Below are 26016 nucleotides of genomic sequence, written 5' to 3' on the forward strand. Positions count from 1 at the left end.
GAAAACCTCTAGTCTTCTGCTGCGACGATGGGATGTCTGGGGAAGCAGGATGCTTCTTGAGATGGCGGACTACGCCCCACACCTCTCCACCACTCTAGCGGAACACCACACGGGAGGGGAGTCGGCCAACAGCAGTAGACTGGCGAGGGTTCCGTGTATCAGTCATACTAGACTCTGCATACGCCGACCTATCTGCCAGCGTGCCAAACGCAAAGTAAATATTAATAAAAAGGTAGAATTGGATAAATTAGTACCGCAACTGCAGTGTGAATATAATAAACATGGCGCCGTACATCATATTAAAGGTGGATCAGCAGCAGCATAAAAAACGTAATCTGCAATAGTACAGAATTTTCATCAACGTAATCCCTTGAAACAAACACGGCGTCCCGTGAATAAACTGTAGAAAAACGACTAAATATCAATATATAATCGTTGAAGGATACTAGCTAAACCTCTATAGATGTCTATACGAGGTAACTAACTAAATATAAAACAAAGGATATAGTGTGTCGGGAGACACAGGCGCTCTCACGTCCAGCTCACTGGGCGAAGAAGGAGAGAGTGAGGCACATGGGTAGAGGTGGTGGCCTCGCTCTCCCGCTTGTGGAAAGGAGGTAACTCGTGGTGAATACTAATTAGTGATTTTAAATTGAAGGGAGCTTCAATTAGGGAGATACAAGTGTTCCACTATGTTCGCAAGAAGAAGAAGACAAGCAAAAAGAGCATGAGTCAGGATAAGGAAAAATAAACTGTACCTATGTGCTGTACAGGTGTATTCTACAGGCATCTTATGGGTATATCTTAAAGCGCACTGTGCAGGTAATCTATGGGAATACAGGTGTACTTACGTAGTAGTGCTTCATGATGTGCTCCATGTCAACAGTGGCTGACACCCCAGGGAGCTGATACATGTCACGGGTGTATCCCCACAGGTTGGGGTAGTTCATAATCTGACGTCGGTTACACTGAAACACAGTCAACAGTTTTGTTTCACTTACAGGTGTACAGATCTGCACAAATGAGTTTTTTCCCCCCAATTCTTGCTTTTTATGTCAGTTACTGGTTACTAATTTCAGTTTCAGATTCAAAATCGTTTGACTTGTCACAAAAACACTTTCATTCCTGAAACTAGAAGTTTTTATGCGTATTATGAGATGAATTTTCATTTGTTTCAGTATTGCGTGTCTCTTAAGTAAATGACAAACATTAAGTTGGTGTTGAACTTATTCATACTGACAGGTAAATCTTTACCTTGAAATGCGTGTGGTAGACATTGTCAAACCTGACAAGGGTTGTGAACAGTCTGATGTCTGCCTCCGTGACCTGACTCCCTGTCAAGTAGCGCTGTTTGCTGAGAATCTCTTCAGCCTGACACACAAAGTAAATCCATGTTAGAGAATCAGTCTTACGATCATACATGTTAGAGAATCAGTCTAACGATCATCCATGTTAGAGAATCAGTCTTACGATCATCCATGTTAGAGAATCAGTCTTACAATCATACATGTTCGAGAATCAGTCTAACGATCATCCATGTTAGAGAATCAGTCTTACGATCATCCATGTTAGAGAATCAGTCTTACGATCATACATGTTAGAGAATCAGTCTTACGATCATCCATGTTAGAGAATCAGTCTAACGATCATCCATGTTAGAGAATCAGTCGAACGATCATCCATGTTAGAGAATCAGTCTTACGATCATACATGTTAGAGAATCAGTCTAACGATCATCCATGTTAGAGAATCAGTCTTACGATCATCGATGTTAGAGAATCAGGCTTAAGATCATCCATGTTAGAGAATCAGTCTTACGATCATCCATGTTTGAGAATCAGTCTTAAGATCATCCATGTTAGAGAATCAGTCTAACAATCATCCATGTTAGAGAATCAGTCTTACGATCATCCATGTTTGAGAATCAGTCTTATGATCATCCATGTTAGAGAATCAGTCTTATGATCATCCATGTTAGAGAATCAGTCTTACGATCATCCATGTTAGAGAATCAGTCTTACGATCATACATGTTAGAGAATCAGTCTAACGATCATCCATGTTAGAGAATCAGTCTTACGATCATCCATGTTAGAGAATCAGTCTAACGATCATCCATGTTAGAGAATCAGTCTTACGATCATCCATGTTAGAGAATCAGTCTTACGATCATACATGTTAGAGAATCAGTCTAACGATCATCCATGTTAGAGAATCAGTCTTACGATCATCGATGTTAGAGAATCAGGCTTAAGATCATCCATGTTAGAGAATCAGTCTTACGATCATCCATGTTTGAGAATCAGTCTTAAGATCATCCATGTTAGAGAATCAGTCTAACAATCATCCATGTTAGAGAATCAGTCTTAAGATCATCCATGTTTGAGAATCAGTCTTAAGATCATCCATGTTAGAGAATCAGTCTTACGATCATCCATGTTAGAGAATCAGTCTAACGATCATCCATGTTAGAGAATCAGTCTTATGATCATCCATGTTAGAGAATCAGTCTTATGATCATCCATGTTAGAGAATCAGTTCAATCTATCATCCATGTTTAGAGAATCAGTCTTACGATCATCCATGTTAGAGAATCAGTCTTACGATCATCCATGTTAGAGAATCAGTCTTACGATCATACATGTTAGAGAATCAGTCTAACGATCATCCATGTTAGAGAATCAGTCTTACGATCATCCATGTTAGAGAATCAGTCTAACGATCATCCATGTTAGAGAATCAGTCTTACGATCATCCATGTTAGAGAATCAGTCTTACGATCATCCATGTTAGAGAATCAGTCTAACGATCATCCATGTTAGAGAATCAGTCTTACGATCATCGATGTTAGAGAATCAGGCTTAAGATCATCCATGTTAGAGAATCAGTCTAACGATCATCCATGTTAGAGAATCAGTCGAACGATCATCCATGTTAGAGAATCAGTCTTACGATCATCCATGTTAGAGAATCAGTCTTACGATCATACATGTTAGAGAATCAGTCTTACGATCATCCATGTTTGAGAATCAGTCTTAAGATCATCCATGTTAGAGAATCAGTCTTATGATCATCCATGTTAGAGAATCAGTCTTATGATCATCCATGTTAGAGAATCAGTCTTATGATCATCCATGTTAGAGAATCAGTCTTAAGATCATCCATGTTAGAGAATCAGTCTTACGATCATCCATGTTAGAGAATCAGTCTTATGATCATCCATGTTAGAGAAACAGTCTTATGATCATCCATGTTAGAGAATCAATCTTATGATCATCCTTGTTAGAGAATCAGTCTTAAGATCATCCATGTTAGAGAATCAGTCTTATGATCATCCATGTTAGAGAATCAGTCTTACGATCATCCGTGTTAGAGAATCAGTCTAACAATCATCCATGTTAGAATATCAGTCTTACGATCATCCATGTTAGAGAATCAGTCTAACAATCATCCATGTTAGAGAATCAGTCTTACGATCATCCATGTTAGAGAATCAGTCTAACAATCATCCATGTTAGAGAATCAGTCTTACGATCATCCATGTTTGAGAATGTCTTATGATCATCCATGTTAGAGAATCAGTCTTATGATCATCCATGTTTGAGAATCAGTCTTATGATCATACATGTTAGAGAATCAGTCTTATGATCATCCATGTTAGAGAATCAGTCTAACGATCATCCATGTTAGAGAATCAGTCTAACGATCATACATGTTAGAGAATCAGTCTTACGATCATCCATGTTAGAGAATCAGTCTAACGATCATCCATGTTAGAGAATCAGTCTTACGATCATCCATGTTAGAGAATCAGTCTAACGATCATACATGTTAGAGAATCAGTCTAACGATCATCCATGTTAGAGAATCAGTCTTACGATCATCCGTGTTAGAGAATCAGTCTAACGATCATCCATGTTAGAGAATCAGTCTTACAATCATCCATGTTAGAGAATCAGTCTAACAATCATCTATGTTAGAGAATCAGTCTTATGATCATCCATGTTAGAGAATCAGTCTTATGATCATCCATGTTAGAGAATCAATCTTATGATCATCCTTGTTAGAGAATCAGTCTTAAGATCATCCATGTTAGAGAATCAGTCTAACGATCATCCATGTTAGAGAATCAGTCTTATGATCATCCATGTTAGAGAATCAGTCTTATGATCATCCATGTTAGAGAATCAGTCTAACGATCATCCATGTTAGAGAATCAGTCTTATGATCATCCATGTTAGAGAATCAATCTTATGATCATCCATGTTAGAGAATCAGTCTTATGATCATCCATGTTAGAGAATCAGTCTTACGATCATCCGTGTTAGAGAATCAGTCTAACGATCATCCATGTTAGAGAATCAGTCTTAAGATCATCCATGTTAGAGAATCAGTCTTATGATCATCCATGTTTAGAGAATCAGTCTTATGATCATCCATGTTAGAGAATCAGTCTTATGATCATCCATGTTAGAGAATCAGTCTTAAGATCATCCATGTTAGAGAATCAGTCTAACAATCATCCATGTTTGAGAATCAGTCTTAAGATCATCCATGTTAGAGAATCAGTCTAACAATCATCCATGTTAGAGAATCAGTCTTACGATCATCCATGTTTGAGAATCAGTCTTATGATCATCCATGTTAGAGAATCAGTCTTATGATCATCCATGTTAGAGAATCAGTCTTATGATCATCCATGTTTGAGAATCAGTCTTACGATCATCCATGTTAGAGAATCAGTCTAACGATCATCCATGTTAGAGAATCAGTCTTATGATCATCCATGTTAGAGAATCAGTCTTATGATCATCCATGTTAGAGAATCAGTCTTATGATCATCCATGTTAGAGAATCAGTCTTATGATCATCCATGTTAGAGAATCAGTCTTAAGATCATCCATGTTAGAGAATCAGTCTTATGATCATCCATGTTAGAGAATCAGTCTTATGATCATCCATGTTAGAGAATCAGTCTTATGATCATCCATGTTAGAGAATCAATCTTATGATCATCCTTGTTAGAGAATCAGTCTTAAGATCATCCATGTTAGAGAATCAGTCTTATGATCATCCATGTTAGAGAATCAGTCTTATGATCATCCATGTTAGAGAATCAGTCTTATGATCATCCATGTTAGAGAATCAGTCTAACGATCATCCATGTTAGAGAATCAGTCTAACAATCATCCATGTTAGAGAATCAGTCTTATGATCATCCATGTTAGAGAATCAGTCTTATGATCATCCATGTTAGAGAATCAGTCTTATGATCATCCATGTTAGAGAATCAATCTTATGATCATCCATGTTAGAGAATCAGTCTTATGATCATCCATGTTAGAGAATCAGTCTTAAGATCATCCATGTTAGAGAATCAGTCTTAACAATCATCCATGTTAGAGAATCAATCTTATGATCATCCATGTTAGAGAATCAGTCTTATGATCATCCATGTTAGAGAATCAGTCTTACGATCATCCATGTTAGAGAATCAGTCTAACGATCATCCATGTTTGAGAATCAGTCTTATGATCATCCATGTTAGAGAATCAGTCTTATGATCATCCATGTTAGAGAATCAGTCTTATGATCATCCATGTTAGAGAATCAGTCTTATGATCATCCATGTTAGAGAATCAGTCTAACATGATCATCCATGTTAGAGAATCAGTCTTATGATCATCCATGTTAGAGAATCAGTCTTAAGATCATCCATGTTAGAGAATCAGTCTTATGATCATCCATGTTAGAGAATCAGTCTTATGATCATCCATGTTAGAGAATCAGTCTTATGATCATCCATGTTAGAGAATCAGTCTAACAATCATCCATGTTAGAGAATCAGTCAGTCTTAAGATCATCCATGTTAGAGAATCAGTCTTATGATCATCCATGTTAGAGAATCAGTCTTATGATCATCCATGTTAGAGAATCAGTCTTAAGATCATCCATGTTAGAGAATCAGTCTGATGATCATCCATGTTAGAGAATCAGTCTTACGATCATCCATGTTAGAGAATCAGTCTTAAGATCATCCATGTTAGAGAATCAGTCTTATGATCATCCATGTTAGAGAATCAATCTTATGATCATCCATGTTAGAGAATCAGTCTTTATGATCATCCATGTTAGAGAATCAGTCTTATGATCATCCATGTTAGAGAATCAGTCTTATGATCATCCATGTTAGAGAATCAGTCTTATGATCATCCATGTTAGAGAATCAGTCTTATGATCATCCATGTTAGAGAATCAGTCTTATGATCATCCATGTTAGAGAATCAGTCTTAAGATCATCCATGTTAGAGAATCAGTCTTATGATCATCCATGTTAGAGAATCAGTCTTATGATCATCCATGTTAGAGAATCAGTCTTAAGATCATCCATGTTAGAGAATCAGTCTAATGATCATCCATGTTAGAGAATCAGTCTTAACGATCATCCATGTTAGAGAATCAGTCTTAAGATCATCCATGTTAGAGAATCAGTCTTATGATCATCCATGTTAGAGAATCAATCTTATGATCATCCATGTTAGAGAATCAGTCTTATGATCATCCATGTTAGAGAATCAGTCTTACGATCATCCATGTTAGAGAATCAGTCTTATGATCATCCATGTTAGAGAATCAGTCTTATGATCATCCATGTTAGAGAATCAGTCTTATGATCATCCATGTTAGAGAATCAGTCTTATGATCATCCATGTTAGAGAATCAGTCTTAAGATCATCCATGTTAGAGAATCAGTCTTATGATCATCCATGTTAGAGAATCAGTCTTATGATCATCCATGTTAGAGAATCAGTCTTAAGATCATCCATGTTAGAGAATCAGTCTTATGATCATCCATGTTAGAGAATCAGTCTTACGATCATCCATGTTAGAGAATCAGTCTTATGATCATCCATGTTAGAGAATCAGTCTTACGATCATCCATGTTAGAGAATCAGTCTTATGATCATCCATGTTAGACAATCTGGGGCTCTTTCCACTATGTACTTGTGGGTTTATCTTACGTGGTCAAGTCCCTGGAACAGTCCTGTGATGGCGCTGTCGTATGCCTCTTGGCTCTGGGCAAACCCACAGCGGTAGACGCCATTGTTGATCTGGCTGCAACATAGAATAGGTCAGAGGTCATAACAGTGAAATTGGTATCTGCCCCACTTAGAAACTTGCAGCCATGTTTCTTTAGTACTCACCACTTCCGAATACTGACACCTGTAAGAATCATTTCGAAGCTCACACACATTTCATTTACATGACTGGTTTCACGTAATTTCAAAAGGAGTGAGTGAGCGAGTTTAGTTTTATGCCGCTTTAAGCAATATTCCAGAAATCATGGCAGGGAACACCAGAAATGGGCTTCACACATTGTACCCATGTGTGGAATCGAACCCGGGTCTTCAGCGTTACGAGCGAATGCTTAACCACTAGGCTACCCCACTGCCCCAATTTCAGAAGGAAGGCGACTGACTTAGTAAACCTCCTGCCTGGTATACAAGCTCTAGTATTGTTTGCCTGGACACTGTCTTCCATTAACTGGTCAATACAAGATTCATTGTGGAATATACTTGGGTTTAGCCCATGGCCTGTACAGTTTGAAACATTGAACATGGCTTTTCTTGTCAGACATCATGCTTATCTCACTGAGTGGACCCAAGGTCAATACTTGGTGATTATCCTATAAGTACGACAGGTGGAAATGCCAACGTTTAACCCTGACACATTGTGAGCAAGAAACCAACTTTAATATAGTATGTATTTTCTGACTGATTAAGTTTCCAGATTAGCTTGCAGGTTTCACTACAATGGAAAGTATATGAGACCTACACAACTGTGACTTCCATCTTATAACTCTCCTGTGATACAGGCAGACTGAATGTCTGTACATGTAATTAAACCTACGTATCAGTCATGGTGTACAGAGTGGGTGTGTTTAATACTGTTTTAAGAGGATCGGTTATATGACAGTGTGGCAGGTAACTTGCTGTTGAAGGAATACCTTAAGTGATACAGGTATTTATCATGTTGTTGAAACCCATGTGTAAAGACAGAGACCATACAGTGAATTATCATATGGTCTCGGGTAAAGGATAATGGCTGACAAACAAAGTACAGTCAAGCACCGTTGAGTCGAACTCTGATAACTCGATATCTCGGTTGTCTCGATATAGCATCTTGGTCCTGTCAAAATCCTTCATAATTTATCATTATTCAAGCTCTTTTAACTTGATACGGAGGTCTCGATATTTTGGATATCTCGATATAATTTCATGGTCCCAACAAGCAAAATTACCCTTTTAACCTGATATTTGCAAAGAAACTCGATATTTTCCTTCCTTTCATGGACAAGTATCAGTACCTCTGAACTGAGGTTGTTTCCACACGCTACACACATGGGCGGCATGAATCAAAGGGATGCGATAAATTGTAAACTAATTAGGGCTAATTGAGTTGAAGGTGTCACTTGCTTGTTATTTAATGAGGATCAAGTAACAAGGAATTAATTAGGAAGTACTCACTGTTACGACTAAACACTACTGATAACGGATAATACATGTACAGTGGAAACCTGATAAGTAAAATTTCAAGGGACTCGCCAAAATTGTTTACTTATCAGGTATTTTACTTATCCAAACTTATAAAACCTGCAAATGACAACCATATGCATGTATATTTATACACATGTAACAATGAACAACTTATCAGGGCTGGCCTCCAGTTGTCAGTGTATTGTCAACTGCTTGACGCCAGCGAGCTGTAAGTAGGATGTTTGTTTGACTGGAGACTGACATGACTGCCCCTCATGTCGCATTATGTGGTGATTGCTAATTTAGTTATCCAGTCTCTTTTGTTAAGTAATTTACTTCCAGGGACTGTGAGAAGACGTTTAGTTAAACGGTATTGTTTACTTATCCGAGTTTAGTTAACCAGACTCTAATAGTGATTATTAATGAAGAAATTTTCCGGGACTAAAGAAAAGTGTTTACTTATCAGGTCTGTTTAGTTAAGCGGTCTTTACTTAGGCGGTTTCCACTGTAGTTTTGAATCAAAACATACTGAGAATCCAATGAGGGTTTTGTGCAACTGTAACATGACCTGTATTGTGTGTGATCGCGATCCCTGTGAGTAAAAAGGTATATACAAATAAATATACATGAAATCTACTTTCTACTTTTTGTTTTCTTTCAGTGATATGTGATGATATGCCCTGGTCGGATGTCTCGAAGTTCGAATAACTTCGATATTTTTTCTTGGTCCCATGAATATCGAGACAATGGAGCTCGAATGTATCATTATCCGGGAGATTCTGGGAATCGTCCCACGGTCACTGGATCCTTGATTTATACAGTGCTTCTCTTCACAGCACATTGCAGAGCCTTAAGTGTCACCAGATAATCTTAATGCCATAAGTTGCACAAAGGGAGGTCACCAGGGCAGGTTTGATTTCCAGTCCATCGTAATCTCATGCCATAATCCGTACAAATCCTACACCACTTTCCATTGTTTCATCTGCTAATCACGCTGCCAAGCTGGCATATGAAATAGAGGATTTTTTCATCATTTTTCTTCTATAACACTTATAGGCTAACATTACATTTCCGTAGTGATTTACTATACAAAAAGCCATCAACAGATAATATATAGCGTTACATCAGACACTTCTGGGATGAGCAGTTACCATGACAACTCACAGGTCTTATGTTATCAAACCAATAGCAATACAGAGCCTTATCTCTGATCAGCTATTTAAAGAGTTTGATAGTGTAGGTCATCCATGATTGGAACACATCCATACAGAAATCTCTAAACACAGACTGCAACAACTGGGTTAAGTCTGCACTGCCCCAGTCTTGATGCTGAAAAAAGGTACAGGGGAAGCTGACAAGGCAATAATGATATGTTGTCAGGTAATTGGTGTCAAGATAGACCAGTAACATCAAGGTGTGGCAACATAGGCCAATAACATCAAGGTGTGTCAATAAATGCCAGTAACATCATGGTGTGTCAAGATGGGCAAGTAACATCATGGTGTGTCAAGATAGGCCAGTAACATCATGGTGTGTCAAGATAGGCCAGTAACATCATGGTGTGTCAAGATGGGCAAGTAACATCATGGTGTGTCAAGATGGGCAAGTAACATCATGGTGTGTCAAGATGGGCAAGTAACATCATGGTGTGTCAAGATGGGCAAGTAACATCATGGTGTGTCAAGATGGGCAAGTAACATCATGGTGTGTCAAGATGGGCAAGTAACATCATGGTGTGTCGTAACACATGGGCAAGTAACATCATGGTGTGTCGAGAGATGGGCAAGTAACATCATGGTGTGTCGAGATGGGCAAGTAACATCATGGTGTGTCAAGATGGGCAAGTAACATCATGGTGTGTCAAGATGGGCAAGTAACATCATGGTGTGTCAAGATGGGCAAGTAACATCATGGTGTGTCAATAAATGCCAGTAGCATCATGGTGTGTCGAGATAGGCCAGTAACATCATTCTGTGTCAATAAATGCCAGTAACATCATGGTGTGTCAACAAAGGCCAGTAACATCATGGTGTGTCGAGATAGGCCAGTAACATCATGGTGTCACAATATAGGCCAGTAACATCATGGTGTCACAATATAGGCCAGTAACATCATGGTGTGTGAGGATAGGCCAGTGACATCATGGTGTGTGAGGATAGGCCAGTAACATCATTCTGTGTCAATAAATGCCAGTAACATCAAGGTGTGTCAACAAAGGCCAGTAACATCATGGTGTGTCGAGATAGGCCAGTAACATCATGGTGTCACAATATAGGCCAGTAACATCATGGTGTCACAATATAGGCCAGTAACATCATGGTGTGTGAGGATAGGCCAGTAACATCATGGTGTGTGAGGATAGGCCAGTAACATCATGGTGTGTGAGGATAGGCCAGTAACATCAAGATGTGTCAGCGTTGGCCAGTAACATCATGGTGTCAGGATATAGAGAATTCTAAACGAACCAGTACCCAGGTATGGTGCTGCCAGTATGGGACGTATTTGTGATTCAAACATAAGACCAGCACTTTATCAACTGAAAGTTTTGCTGTTTCTTTAACCTAAAGTCTTGCAAGATTTCAGTTGCTGGTTTCTGATAATTACCCTTACTCATTACCCAGGTTATCAGCCAGACTTGATACCTGTACATTTCACATCAGGAACACAAAAGAACTTTCGAACTTAAAAATCCGCAAACATCAAACCACCATACATCTAAAAGCTGTAGGCATGCCACACAGTAGGCATACCTCCTTTCTACCATGACACATGATCATACATCTAAAAGATGTAGGCATGCCACACAGTAGACGCACCTCCTTTCTACCATGACACATGATCATACATCTAAAAAATGTAGGCATGCCACACAGTAAGTACACATCCTTTCTACCATGACACATGATCATACATCTAAAAGCTGTAGGCATGCCATACAATAGGTACACCTCCTTTCTACCATGACACATGATCCTTCATCTAAAAGCTGTAGGCATGCCACACAGTAGGTATACCTCCTTTCTACCATGACACATGATCCTACATCTAAAAGATGTAGGCATGCCACACAGTAGGTGCACCATCTTTCTACCATGACACATGATCATACATCTAAAAGATGTAGGCATGCCACACAGTAAGAACACATCCTTTCTACCATGACACATGATCATACATCTAAAATATGCAGGCATGCCACACAGTAGGTACACCTCCTTTCTACCATGACACATGATCATACATCTAAAAGATGTAGGCATGCCACACAGTAGGTGCACCTCCTTTCTACCATGACACATGATCATACATCTAAAATATGTAGGCATGCCACACAGTAGATACACCCTATTTCTATCATGACACATGATGATTCATTTAAAAGCTGTAGGCATGCCACACAGTAGGTACACCTCCTTTCTACCATGACACATGATCATACATCTAAAAGATGTAGGCATGCCACACAGTAGGTGCACCTCCTTTCTACCATGACACATGATCATACATCTAAAAGATGTAGGCATGCCACACAGTAGGTACACCTCCTTTCTACCATGACACATGATCATACATCTAAAATATGTAGGCATGCCACACAGTAGGTGCACCTCCTTTCTACCATGACACATGATCATACATCTAAAAGATGTAGGCATGCCACACAGTAGGTACACCTCCTTTTACCATGACACATGATCATACATCTAAAGATGTAGGCATGCCACACAGTAGGTACACCTCCTTTCTACCATGACACATGATCATACATCTAAAGCTGTAGGCATGCCACACAGTAGGTACACCTCCTTTCTACCATGACACATGATCATACATCTAAAAGATGTAGGCATGCAACACAGTAGGTACACCTCCTTTCTACCATGACACATGATCATACATCTAAAAGCTGTAGGCATGCCACACAGTAGGTACACCTCCTTTCTACCATGACGCATGATCATACATCTAAAAGATGTAGGCATGCCACACAGTAGGTACACCTCCTTTCTACCATGACACATGATCCTTAATCTAAAAGATGTAGGCATGCCTCCTTTCTACCATGACACATGATCATACATCTAAAAGATGTAGGCATGCCACACAGTAGGTACACCTCCTTTCTACCATGACACATGATCCTTAATCTAAAAGATGTAGGCATACCTCCTTTCTACCATGACACATGATCCTTAATCTAAAAGATGTAGGCATGCCACATAGTAGGTACACCTCCTTTCTACCATGACACATGATCCTTAATCTAAAAGATGTAGGCATGCCACATAGTAGGTACACCTCCTTTCTACCATGACACATGATCCTTAATCTAAAAGATGTAGGCATGCCACATAGTAGGTACACCTCCTTTCTACCATGACACATGATCATACATCTAAAAGCTGTAGGCATGCCACACAGTAGGTACACCTCCTTTCTACCATGACGCATGATCATACATCTAAAAGATGTAGACATGCCACACAGTAGGTACACCTCCTTTCTACCATGACACATGATCCTTAATCTAAAAGATGTAGGCATGCCTCCTTTCTACCATGACACATGATCATACATCTAAAAGATGTAGGCATGCCACACAGTAGGTACACCTCCTTTCTACCATGACACATGATCCTTCATCTAAAAGATGTAGGCATACCTCCTTTCTACCATGACACATGATCCTTAATCTAAAAGATGTAGGCATGCCACACAGTAGGTACACCTCCTTTCTAACTTGACACATGATCATACATCTAAAATATGTAGGCATGCCACACAGTAGATACACCCTATTTCTATCATGACACATGATGATTCATTTAAAAGCTGTAGGCATGCCACACAGTAGGTACACCTCCTTTCTACCATGACACATGATCATACATCTAAAAGATGTAGGCATGCCACACAGTAGGTGCACCTCCTTTCTACCATGACACATGATCATACATCTAAAAGATGTAGGCATGCCACACAGTAGGTACACCTCCTTTCTACCATGACACATGATCATACATCTAAAAGATGTAGACATGCCACACAGTAGGTACACCTCCTTTCTACCATGACACATGATCCTTAATCTAAAAGATGTAGGCATGCCTCCTTTCTACCATGACACATGATCATACATCTAAAAGATGTAGGCATGCCACACAGTAGGTACACCTCCTTTCTACCATGACACATGATCCTTCATCTAAAAAGATGCCACAGTAGGCGGCACCTCCTTTCTACCATGACACATGATCCTTAATCTAAAAGATGTAGGCATGCCACACAGTAGGTACACCTCCTTTCTAACTTGACACATGATCATACATCTAAAATATGTAGGCATGCCACACAGTAGATACACCCTATTTCTATCATGACACATGATGATTCATTTAAAAGCTGTAGGCATGCCACACAGTAGGTACACCTCCTTTCTACCATGACACATGATCATACATCTAAAAGATGTAGGCATGCCACACAGTAGGTGCACCTCCTTTCTACCATGACACATGATCATACATCTAAAAGATGTAGGCATGCCACACAGTAGGTACACCTCCTTTCTACCATGACACATGATCATACATCTAAAATATGTAGGCATGCCACACAGTAGGTGCACCTCCTTTCTACCATGACACATGATCATACATCTAAAAGATGTAGGCATGCCACACAGTAGGTACACCTCCTTTTTACCATGACACATGATCATACATCTAAAAGATGTAGGCATGCCACACAGTAGGTACACCTCCTTTCTACCATGACACATGATCATACATCTAAAAGCTGTAGGCATGCCACACAGTAGGTACACCTCCTTTCTACCATGACACATGATCATACATCTAAAAAGATGATAGGCATGCAACACAGTAGGTACACCTCCTTTCTACCATGACACATGATCATACATCTAAAAGCTGTAGGCATGCCACACAGTAGGTACACCTCCTTTCTACCATGACGCATGATCATACATCTAAAAGATGTAGGCATGCCACACAGTAGGTACACCTCCTTTCTACCATGACACATGATCCTTAATCTAAAAGATGTAGGCATGCCTCCTTTCTACCATGACACATGATCATACATCTAAAAGATGTAGGCATGCCACAGTAGGTACACCTCCTTTCTACCATGACACATGATCCTTAATCTGAAAGATGTAGGCATACCTCCTTTCTACCATGACACATGATCCTTAATCTAAAGATGTAGGCATACCACATAGTAGGTACACCTCCTTTCTACCATGACACATGATCCTTAATCTAAAAGATGTAGGCATGCCACATAGTAGGTACACCTCCTTTCTACCATGACACATGATCATACATCTAAAAGCTGTAGGCATGCCACCACACAGTAGGTACACCTCCTTTCTACCATGCGCGCATGATCATACATCTAAAAGATGTAGACATGCCCACAGTAGGTACACCTCCTTTCTACCATGACACATGATCCTTAATCTAAAAGATGTAGGAGGCATGCCTCCTTTCTACCATGACACATGATCATACATCTAAAAGATGTAGGCATGCCACACAGTAGGTACACCTCCTTTCTACCATGACACATGATCCTTCATCTAAAAGATGTAGGCATACCTCCTTCCTACCATGACACATGATCCTTAATCTAAAAGATGTAGGCATGCCACACAGTAGGTATACCTCCTTTCTACCATGACACATGATCATACATCTAAGAGATGTAGGCATGCCACACAGTAGGTACACCTCCTTTCTACCATGACACATGATCCTTCATCTAAAAGATGTAGGCATGCCACACAGTAGGTACACCTCCTTTCTACCATGACACATGATCATACATCTAAAAGATGTAGGCATGCCACACAGTAGGTACACCTCCTTTCTACCATGACACATGATCATACATCTAAGAGATGTAGGCATGCCACACAGTAGGTACACCTCCTTTCTACCATGACACATGATCATTCATCTAAAAGATGTAGGCATGCCACACAGTATGAGTACACCTCCTTTCTACCATGACACATGATCCATACATCTATAAAAGATGTAGGCATGCCACACAGTAGGTACACCTCCTTTCTACCATGACACATGATCATACATCTAAAGATGTAGGCATGCCACACAGTAGGTACACCTCCTTTCTACCATGACACATGATCATACATCTAAAAGATGTAGGCATGCCACAGTAGGTACACCTCCTTGGTGAAGCTGATTAGATTCAACATTTAAGATTAAATTACAGTGTTATATTTATACATTCTTTCAAAACATGACAGGGTTTCACAAAGCAGTCAACATTGTCATGAGTGTTATCATGTCATGAGAGTAACACTTTGATCAATGACAGGTTTGAAGCAGTCAACATTGTCATGTTATGTTATTAACACGACATGGTGGTCAACATTGACAGGGTTTGAAGCAGTCAACATTGTCATGGTGTTATGTCATGGAGTAACATGACAGGGTTTGAAGCAGTCAACATTGTCATAGTGTTATGTCATGGAGTAACATGACAGGGTTTGAAGCAGTCAACATTGTCATGGTGTTATGTCATGGAGTAACATGACAGGGTTTGAAGCAGTCAACATTGTCATGGTGTTATGCCATGGAGTAACATGACAGGGTTTGAAGCAGTCAACATTGTCATAGTGTTATGTCATGGAGTAATTATACATGGCTAACATGATCATATTATCTTAACAATATATGTGATGTAAATCATCAGGTTTTCTTTATAACATTAATAACCATTAAACAAACATGTTTGGGGTTCAGGTTTGTTACTAAGATTAAACAGATTCTAAATAAATTCATTTAGTTGTTATAATAATGGGGGTGTCAAAACACTTCTATATCTTAATCAATGTTTTTATAAGTTGCCTGATGTTACCAGATATTGTATATATTTCTTTTGTAATATTTACAGACGTTCATATTCTGCCATTCTTCATTATCCACCAGTAACTGAATCATTTCTGAGTCAGATCTACACAGGATTTCTGACAGTGTTGAAATGCCATATGTCACCATAGTTATAGCTGTCAATCTTAGACTCTTCCAAGTATCATTACATCCTCACATAGACTCTCCCACACACAAGACAATATTATCAGAACATGATATACAACAGTGACAAGAACAGTCCACTACAACATAGGGGGAACAGGATGCCTGTACTTGATTTCTCATTCCCCATTCGCCTCTTCCGGTGACCTCTTTGAACTGAAAAAGTGTCAGCCTGTCCTGTGGCAATTTCACTAAACCCATGGTTTGACTTCTACATGACCTTGTGGCCATGAATGTCATCAGGCTGTGCTACACACCCCTGAGAACATAACACAGGTCAATGGTCTCTGGAACTGTTGCACTGGTTTGCCATGGTGGGAGAGGGCAGGTGCACTAAACATGAACTTGGACTGTACTGAGCCCATGGTGACCTGGGTCACCGACAGCTAAGAGTACATGTTGCACTGACCATTGGTGTCTGTGTCTGCTGCATCTCTTCAGGGACCTATTTACCTAGTCTGTGAAGGTCACCTGACCTCTAGCTGTGTAGCTGGACTTGGGGACAGAAATAGCACTTGTAGTACTCTGTAATGAGCTGTGGTAGTGACATGACAGTCAGGATGATGTGATGTGTTGAAGAGATATTGTGGGCGTAGATGAACTTTATAGCAGAGTGTGATAACTGTCTTATGGATACTAAACCTGTGTTTCTTCTTCAACCTTGCAAGATGGAGTTTATTTTAAGGTGGATTTGTATTAGTAAATTGCAGTAAATCATAAATTGATTTTTAGTTTAAAATCTAATCCATTGTTCATTTCTTTTAAAAACACATGATACAGATATATTGTCATGATTTCACTACAATGTTTTTCACATTAACATATAAAGTGGAATTACCATTACCACATATGATATTGATAATAATTTATGATTCTCACCACCAGTATAGCATTATCATGATTATCATAGTATTATGACAATCAACTTCATCATAGAAAATCCCCACCAAATTATAATGATAATTACCATAGTATTGTGAAAGTCATCAGCACCATTGTATGATAATCAACATTAATTTACGATTATTACAATTTCAAAAATACTGATATGCACCATATCATTACAATAACTAAGGGCAGTGCATGGTCTGTTGAATAGAATAAACAATTCTGGGGAGAGGTTGCCAATAGGCTGTATATCATTTATCACCACAAGGAAGAGTCCATTTTAATAAACAATTTACTTCCTGGTAGGATAATGGCCAACAAAGTGGACTGTTCCATCCTGTTTAGGGCAATAAACTTGAGAACTAGGTGACTTATATCATTCTGACAGGTCACCAAAGTATACCAACTATAAGTGCAAATGTAGGTGGGGAAATCTTAAGTCAGAATGAGAATGGTTTCTTCCGTGATTGGACCAATCATGAGAGAAACTTTCAAATTTAAGATTTCTTCAAACTTCAGTCCCCTATCACTCAGTGGACTCTTCCTAACAGTTTAAGAACAACATCATTACTATTGTTAAATCAACAGGGGCTTGTAACATTAGGGCTGATATAGTCAATGACGGGATATTAACACTATATATAGTACACAGTCATTGATGATAAGACCTTAATGCTAGCTGTTTGCACTACAAGTCCCTGTGGTTACATAAGCATGATTAACTCATGGATGGGATGATCCCTGAATATATGATTAAATCTTTTAATGCAATTATACATTGAACAACCATCAACACTTTTGATAAAAGAATCATGTGTGTTCAAATCATCCCATAGATATCAAGTCTCACATTCTTAAACACATGGGCACTCACACAGTTAGACTAACATCTAATTTCTGAAATAAACATATTTCACAGAAAAAAGACAATTCCTAAATTATAATCATAAAATATAATGAAAAGGAGCCCAAAGATTCACGCAGATTAATCTGAGCTAATGTGGTCTCATTGTAAGATTCGGGGCGGTGGTGGGGTAGCCTAGTGGGTAAAGCGTTCACTCGTCACGTCGAAGGCCCGAGTTCGATTCCCCACATGGGTAAAATGTGTGAAGCCCATTTCTGGTGTCCCCCGCCGTGATATTGCTGGAATATTGCTAAAAGCGGCGTAAAATCAAACTCACTCACTCACTCATTGTAAGATTCCATGTGAGTGAATAGAATGCTTTTTAAAAACAGAAATATAACAACAAACAATGTGTTTTAAAAGCTGACATAAGAATCATTAACTCCCGAGATCCTCTCATGCCTTGTCAGTATGGGCTGATGGTTGATTAGCTTACATGAACTTCTTCTGCAAACATGGACAGGCTACTGTTTCTTGGTAGATAAAGATACTAGAATGGGCAGGGCTTGTGTTACATCATTATACCAACTGACTTGGCATCTTCAGATTCTTGTGTTCATGATTAATGTTTGGTAGGATATATTAATCACCAACAAACTGGACTGTTGAATCCTGTTTACATTTACAGCCCACAGTTTGAAAACTAGAGAAGCATGTACAATGTGAATGGCACCCCCTAAAATGTATGTAGAAAGTAAGTGACACCCTCCCCCATGTCATGTACAAAATCAATGCCCTCACACACACCCAATAATTTTTAAGCATTATTTTCATGTAAAAAATTGATGATAAGGCCTTAGAAGTCATCACCACAGTATTACCATGATGATGTTTTCCCTCTCTACATGACGATCTGAGGACCTATCCATAGGAGGTTACTTCAGATGAACATCATAACACCCAGTCAGAGTCAAGACTTTTTGTCATTTAATTATTCAGACCAGCACACCTGCATCTCAAGGATAAGCTTAGCTTTTCTCCAATATCCATACATTAATAGAGGCAACACAGAAAATCTATACCCAGTGTTTATCACAAGGAGCAGTCCACTTCAATCAGTCATTCACATCCTGGTAGGTGAATGGCCAACGAAGTGGACTGTTCCATCCTGTTTACAGGCCAGAGCTTCACAACTAGGTGACTTCTTTCTTTCTAAGAGGTCACTTCACCGAGATCTGCACCCATACCTGACGTACCTTGGATAATGGCTTCTTCCAATATTAGACCAATCCTAAAACTTCTTTGAAATTCTGATATCTGTCACTCAGTAAACTCTCTGTACCAGCCAACTGAACAATGACAGTTGTCATCACTATGGTTACATCAATCAAATAGTTCTAACTGCATCTTTTGTTTTTAACTTAATTCAGTGTTTACATAATAAGTGATAATGTATACTATAGGACTGCAGTATTACCAGTATATCACAATATGCTTTCCAAACAATATGTATTGCAACATCTTTTCTGAGTGAGTGAGTGAGTGAGTGAGTGAGTGAGTGAGTGAGATTAGTTTTACGCTGCACTCAGCAATATTCCAGCTTTATCACGGCAGTCTCTAATAATCGAGTCTGGACCAGACAATCCAGTGATCAACAGCATGAGCTTCAATCTGCGCAATTGGGAACTGATGACATGTGTCAACCAAGTCTGCGAACCTGACCACCCAATCCCGTGAGTCACCTCTTACGACAAGCATGGGTTACTGAAGATCAAAATTCTAACCCGGACCTTCACAGGTAACACCTGTTCTGAGAACCGGTACACTGGGTAAAGAAAATATATGAAGCTTTTGTGATTATCTTTATTATGGTTTAAAGTAAAATTAAAACAGACTTTCATTCACAACTAATGTTTTCCTTCGTTATTCAATGACAAAATGGATTACTGTAATACTATCGCAATACAGTACCTGAATCGCAATATATTGCAATACAATTTATTTGCCAATACACAGCCCTAATATACTAGTTATACAAATTCAATCTTCATTATTTTTAAACCAGTGTTTCAAGGTTCCTTGTTGCATAGTTTTAACTGACATTATCATGAATACATTAAGGTGTTAATTCAATGAAACAGATTCTTTCTGTACACATCCATATTTAGGATGTTAGATATGATTCCGATGGGGATTTTTAACACCCATTATGGCTACTGTAATAAATGCGAGGAAAGTATTGACGTAAAAGTGTATTAATACTATTATCTTTGCCAGAGTGTTTATATTCTACTTTGACATATTAAATAAAACGTTGACCAGTAAGCTATGTTTTAGTGCAGAACTTCAAATTGATGCTCTTTTGTTCCAAATGTTCTTAATCACCATCAAAACCACAGGTAACTTAGCTCTCCATTGTTTCCATAGTTTGTTTGTCCCCTATCTGATTGAAATACACAATCTAAAACCATTACAACAAACATGAGACTTGGTGCTGTACACAAGCCGTTCAAAACAATGCAGTCTGGTGAGATGGATAGAGCTTTATAGAGAAAACTCATCAGCTACTGGAAGGATTGTCTGATAACCAGGAACATAAAATACACTGGTTTACATCTGTCTGCCTTGGAATATTAATAGGCTTTGGACATCAACCCCGAAACACAGCATCTTTTGATTTATGCTCAAGATGTAGTGATTTTAGGACACTTCGATAAGGTTCAAAAGCTAGGACTGACTGACTATGGTTTTACGCCGTTTTTAGCAATATTCCAGCAATATCACGGCGTGGACACCAGAAATGGGCTTCACAAATTGTACCCATGTGGGGAATCGAACCCGGGCCTTTGGCGTGACGAGTGAACGCTTTAACCAAAAGAGAGGAACTGGTGTCCTCATATCACACTAAAATCATACAAAAACAATCATAAGAATATTTCAAGAGGAAAGTTTCCGATTTCTTGCGGATCATGTTAGATGGATCTGTTATGACTTCATCGACACAGAAGTATCAACTTCAAACATTAACGTCATGTGTTAGGAGCTTCATGCACTTGATAGTTATCTCCCTTGATGAATATGCCCTCCAGTGTACCCTCCAGGCTTGATTATTGACAGTCACATTATTCCACAACCATCTATGTTTCAACCACCAGAAAAGATCCGGGTTAGAATTGATCTTCAGTAACCCATGCTTGTGGTAAGAGGCGACTAACGAGATCGGGTGGTCAGGCTCACTGACTTGGTTGACACATGTCATCTTATCCCAATTGCGTAGATTGATGCTCATGTTGTTGATCACGGGATTGTCTGGTTTATTGTTGGTCTGACAATTATTTACAGACTGACGCCATATTGCTGGAATATTGGTGAGTGAGGCGTAAAACTAAACTCACTCACTCAGTCACTATGTTTGAACCAGAGCATGACAACTGGGAGAAGAATGGTGGTGAGTTGTACAACTCTGACTCTGTGTGCCATCCTGACACGGTGAGGGTCAACCAGACTCACTCACCCACTCTCACACTGACAGTGGATACATGTCATTTAGTTAGGGCTTTTAGTTTAAGCACGTGAGTGTACTCAAAGCTTCATTTATATGGCTTACACATTGCTAGCGAAACATGTCACTCTTAGCAACATCCCAGCAATATCACGTCCCGGGTTCACTCATGTTCTCATTCTGGGATTTGAACCCATGTCTTTGGTGAGACAAATGAACACCGACCAACCCCACAGACCCCTTAGCAACTCAACACCATAGGTGCACCAAATGTGTTTGAGTAACCATGGTAACATAAGAGAAATGTTTCACTCACGGGTACACCCATTCATTTACGCCATCAATGGCTGCCTGCAGTTCGGCTGGGTAGAAGTTCAGCTCCCGCTGTTCAGGCGTCTTACAGAATGCATTGAACTCTGTGTTGAACATTCTGATAATCTCACTGGACTCATTGTTGACGATTGTCTTTGATTGTTTGTCCCACAGAACAGGTACTGAGATTCTTCCTTGGTATTCTGAAACAGTTTGGCATCCAGTAACCATTCAGCTTACATGTAACCAACTGATAACCACTGTTGGATATCATGATAATGCTCTGATAACTGGCTCATTTCTGGGGTTTCATCACTACAAACAATACCAACCATTGTTAGATATCATAATATTATGATAATATTTATATTCATAACAAAACCTTGCAGCTCCAATTATAACTGTCAATCAGATGAACACAGTGGAAGAAAGCATTATTTGGAACTTAGCTACTTGGTGTGAATGAAAAGTATATATACTGAACATCATTGAAAACGCACCACTTATAAAAGTTCAGATTATTTAAAGCATGTGTAAGGAATTGATATTTTTTGAGTGGATAATAACAGATGGACGACTGACAAAAACAACAACACAGAAAAGACGCTCATTCATTGAAATGTTCCACAGTCAGAAAGGATCAAACACACGTGGGGTCAAATCGAAAAGTCAATATCACGTGTGACCGCCATTTGCATTGACACATGCAGTTCAACGTCTCCTCATTGAGTCAATAAGCGTCTGAATAGAGTTCTTGAGGATGGCATTCCACTTCTGCAGTTGTGCAGACTCAAGTTCCCGGATGTTTCGCATCTGTTTCACGAAAGACTGTGACCAATTTCGTCCCACAAGTGGATACATCTGGCGACTGTGCTGGCAAATGAATAACCTGGATGTGTTGCTGGGCCAGATACTGCATGGAAAGTCTTGTTGTCCTGTTGAAAAGTATGGACATCTTGGTGGTGATTGAAGACAGATAGGATGTGATTCTGAAGAATCTGCTCACGGTAATAAAGGGCATTAACTCTCCCTTGACAGACATGAAGGCAGTCCTGTGATTGTAATTTATTCCACCCAGACCATGACACTCCCACCACCCAAAGGTCTGTCTAAACCACACACTCATCAGCATAACGTTCACCACGTCTACTCCAAACACGTAATCGGCCGTCAGCATTACGTAGATGAAGACGTGACTCGTCAGTGACTACCACACCATGACATTGTTGTAACCTTTACTGAAAATGCCTGCTAGCCCATTGTATACGCTCATTACGGGCTTACGGTCAACCTTGAACTAGTGCAGCAGTCCTGGCAGTCGGAAGTGTTCAATCACTGATATGGACAAGGTCAATATGGCGATCCTGATGCAGCATCGTAACATGTTGTTGCCAAGGTCATTGAAGGTGACGGGTGCTGCCTGTCTACTGATGTCGTCTATGAAGCCTAACGATGGTGGAGTGGCCAAGTCCAAGTTGTCGAGCAATATCCCTGCTGCTGGTGCCAACCTGAATCATGCCTAGTGCACGTTCTCTTTTGTGAGGTGTTAACCTCGGCATCTCTGTCCTTGTTTCACAATCGTTAGTGAAGCAATGAGAATAGGTTCTCATACACCTGCTTTTAATGTCACAGTCAGTATGACTTCAGAATGAAATTCGCGCTTTTTTCATGGCGTGGCTGCATGTTGATGCATTTTGGAAGCATTTTTTCAACTGGACATGCCCTTCGACTTCATGTTAGTTATATTCATTGATCATAGTCATGCTGAAATCCATCTTGATGAAAATATGGACAATTTTAGACTGGTGTGTTTTCAATGATGTTCAGTATATTTGCATAGATACTTCCAGATTTTATGAATGCTTCTTACATTAGAGTTGTCTCTATTTTCCCCTACATAATACATTGTATCCACTTCACTGCAATCAGAGAAAAATTCCCAAAATCTTTTTCAAAATAGAGAAACAAATTCTGACTACTTCAGAGAACTTACCTGGATCAGCTTTCAAGTAGATGTCTCTAAGGTAGGTGGCCCCATTCAGTGTGTCAAGTGTAAATTCTAATTACCTGGATCAGCTTTCAAGTAGATATCTCTAAGGTAGGTGGCCCCATTCAGTGTGTCAAGTGTCAATTCTAATTACCTGGATCAGCTTTCAAGTAGATATCTCTAAGGTAGGTGGCCCCATTCAGTGTGTCAAGTGTAAATTCTAATTACCTGGATCAGCTTTCAAGTAGATATCTCTAAGGTAGGTGGCCCCATTCAGTGTGTCAAGTGTCAATTCTAATTACCTGGATCAGCTTTCAAGTAGATATCTCTAAGGTAGGTGGCCCCATTCAGTGTGTCAAGTGTAAATTCTAATTACCTGGATCAGCTTTCAAGTAGATATCTCTAAGGTAGGTGGCCCCATTCAGTGTGTCAAGTGTCAATTCTAATTACCTGGATCAGCTTTCAAGTAGATATCTCTAAGGTAGGTGGCCCCATTCAGTGTGTCAAGTGTCAATTCTAATTACCTGGATCAGCTTTCAAGTAGATTTATCTCTAAGGTAGGTGGCCCCATTCAGTGTGTCAAGTGTCAATTCTAATTACCTGGATCAGCTTTCAAGTAGATATCTCTAAGGTAGGTGGCCCCATTCAGTGTGTCAAGTGTCAATTCTAATTACCTGGATCAGCTTTCAAGTAGATATCTCTAAGGTAGGTGGCCCCATTCAGTGTGTCAAGTGTAAATTCTAATTACCTGGATCAGCTTTCAAGTAGATATCTCTAAGGTAGGTGGCCCCATTCAGTGTGTCAAGTGTCAATTCTAATTACCTGGATCAGCTTTCAAGTAGATATCTCTAAGGTAGGTGGCCCCATTCAGTGTGTCAACTGTAAATTCTAATTACCTGGATCAGCTTTCAAGTAGATTTCTCTAAGGTAGGTGGCCCCATTCAGTGTGTCAAGTGTCAATTCTAATTACCTGGATCAGCTTTCAAGTAGATATCTCTAAGGTAGGTGGCCCCATTCAGTGTGTCAAGTGTCAATTCTAATTACCTGGATCAGCTTTCAAGTAGATATCTCTAAGGTAGGTGGCCCCATTCAGTGTGTCAAGTGTATATTCTAATTACCTGGATCAGCTTTCAAGTAGATATCTCTAAGGTAGGTGGCCCCATTCAGTGTGTCAAGTGTAAATTCTAATTACCTGGATCAGCTTTCAAGTAGATATCTCTAAGGTAGGTGGCCCCATTCAGTGTGTCAAGTGTCAATTCTAATTACCTGGATCAGCCTTCAAGTAGATATCTCTAAGGTAGGTGGCCCCATTCAGTGTGTCAAGTGTCAATTCTAATTACCTGGATCAGCTTTCAAGTAGATATCTCTAAGGTAGGTGGCCCCATTCAGTGTGTCAAGTGTCAATTCTAATTACCTGGATCAGCCTTCAAGTAGATATCTCTAAGGTAGGTGGCCCCATTCAGTGTGTCAAGTGTCAATTCTAATTACCTGGATCAGCCTTCAAGTAGATATCTCTAAGGTAGGTGGCCCCATTCAGTGTGTCAAGTGTACATCCTGGTCTCTGTAAACAAACACGTGATGGAGCTGGAGTCATGTGACATGGTCATGATAATAATCACCATAGACACATTAAGTAGTGTTGTGCTAGTTAGTGCATGATTGTGAAAAATAGCTATTATGATTCAACAGACAATCTCTTGAAAGAGTAACAACTGATAAATGTGAGCCAGACTAACTAATCCCTGACTGTGTTGTCAAACCTCTGTTAAACCACAATTAATAATTTTTATTCCTGACAAAAATACAATATCTCATAATCTATATACAATGAACCTTTTCGATAAACAAAGGAGC

The 26016-nt window shown here is 39.4% G+C and overlaps 1 protein-coding gene across 1 annotated transcript in view; it reads right to left on the minus strand.

Annotated features, from left to right (window-relative positions):
* Positions 1–827: 827 nt before the first annotated feature.
* LOC124263181 (glutathionyl-hydroquinone reductase YqjG-like) overlaps positions 828–26016 on the minus strand; it is a 31621-nt gene continuing 6432 nt past the window's right edge. The window contains exons 3-7 of the mRNA XM_046697754.1: positions 25651–25723; positions 22180–22378; positions 7022–7115; positions 1255–1371; positions 828–968 (exon numbers count right to left, since the gene is read on the minus strand). Of these exons, the coding sequence (XP_046553710.1) occupies positions 828–968; positions 1255–1371; positions 7022–7115; positions 22180–22378; positions 25651–25723 (624 nt within the window). The remainder of the gene's footprint in view (positions 969–1254; positions 1372–7021; positions 7116–22179; positions 22379–25650; positions 25724–26016) is intronic.

The sequence above is a fragment of the Haliotis rubra genome, unplaced genomic scaffold (assembly GCF_003918875.1).
Source record: "Haliotis rubra isolate DU_JTF1 unplaced genomic scaffold, ASM391887v1 Scf87, whole genome shotgun sequence".
In the NCBI taxonomy this organism is placed as follows: Eukaryota; Metazoa; Mollusca; class Gastropoda; order Lepetellida; family Haliotidae; genus Haliotis; species Haliotis rubra.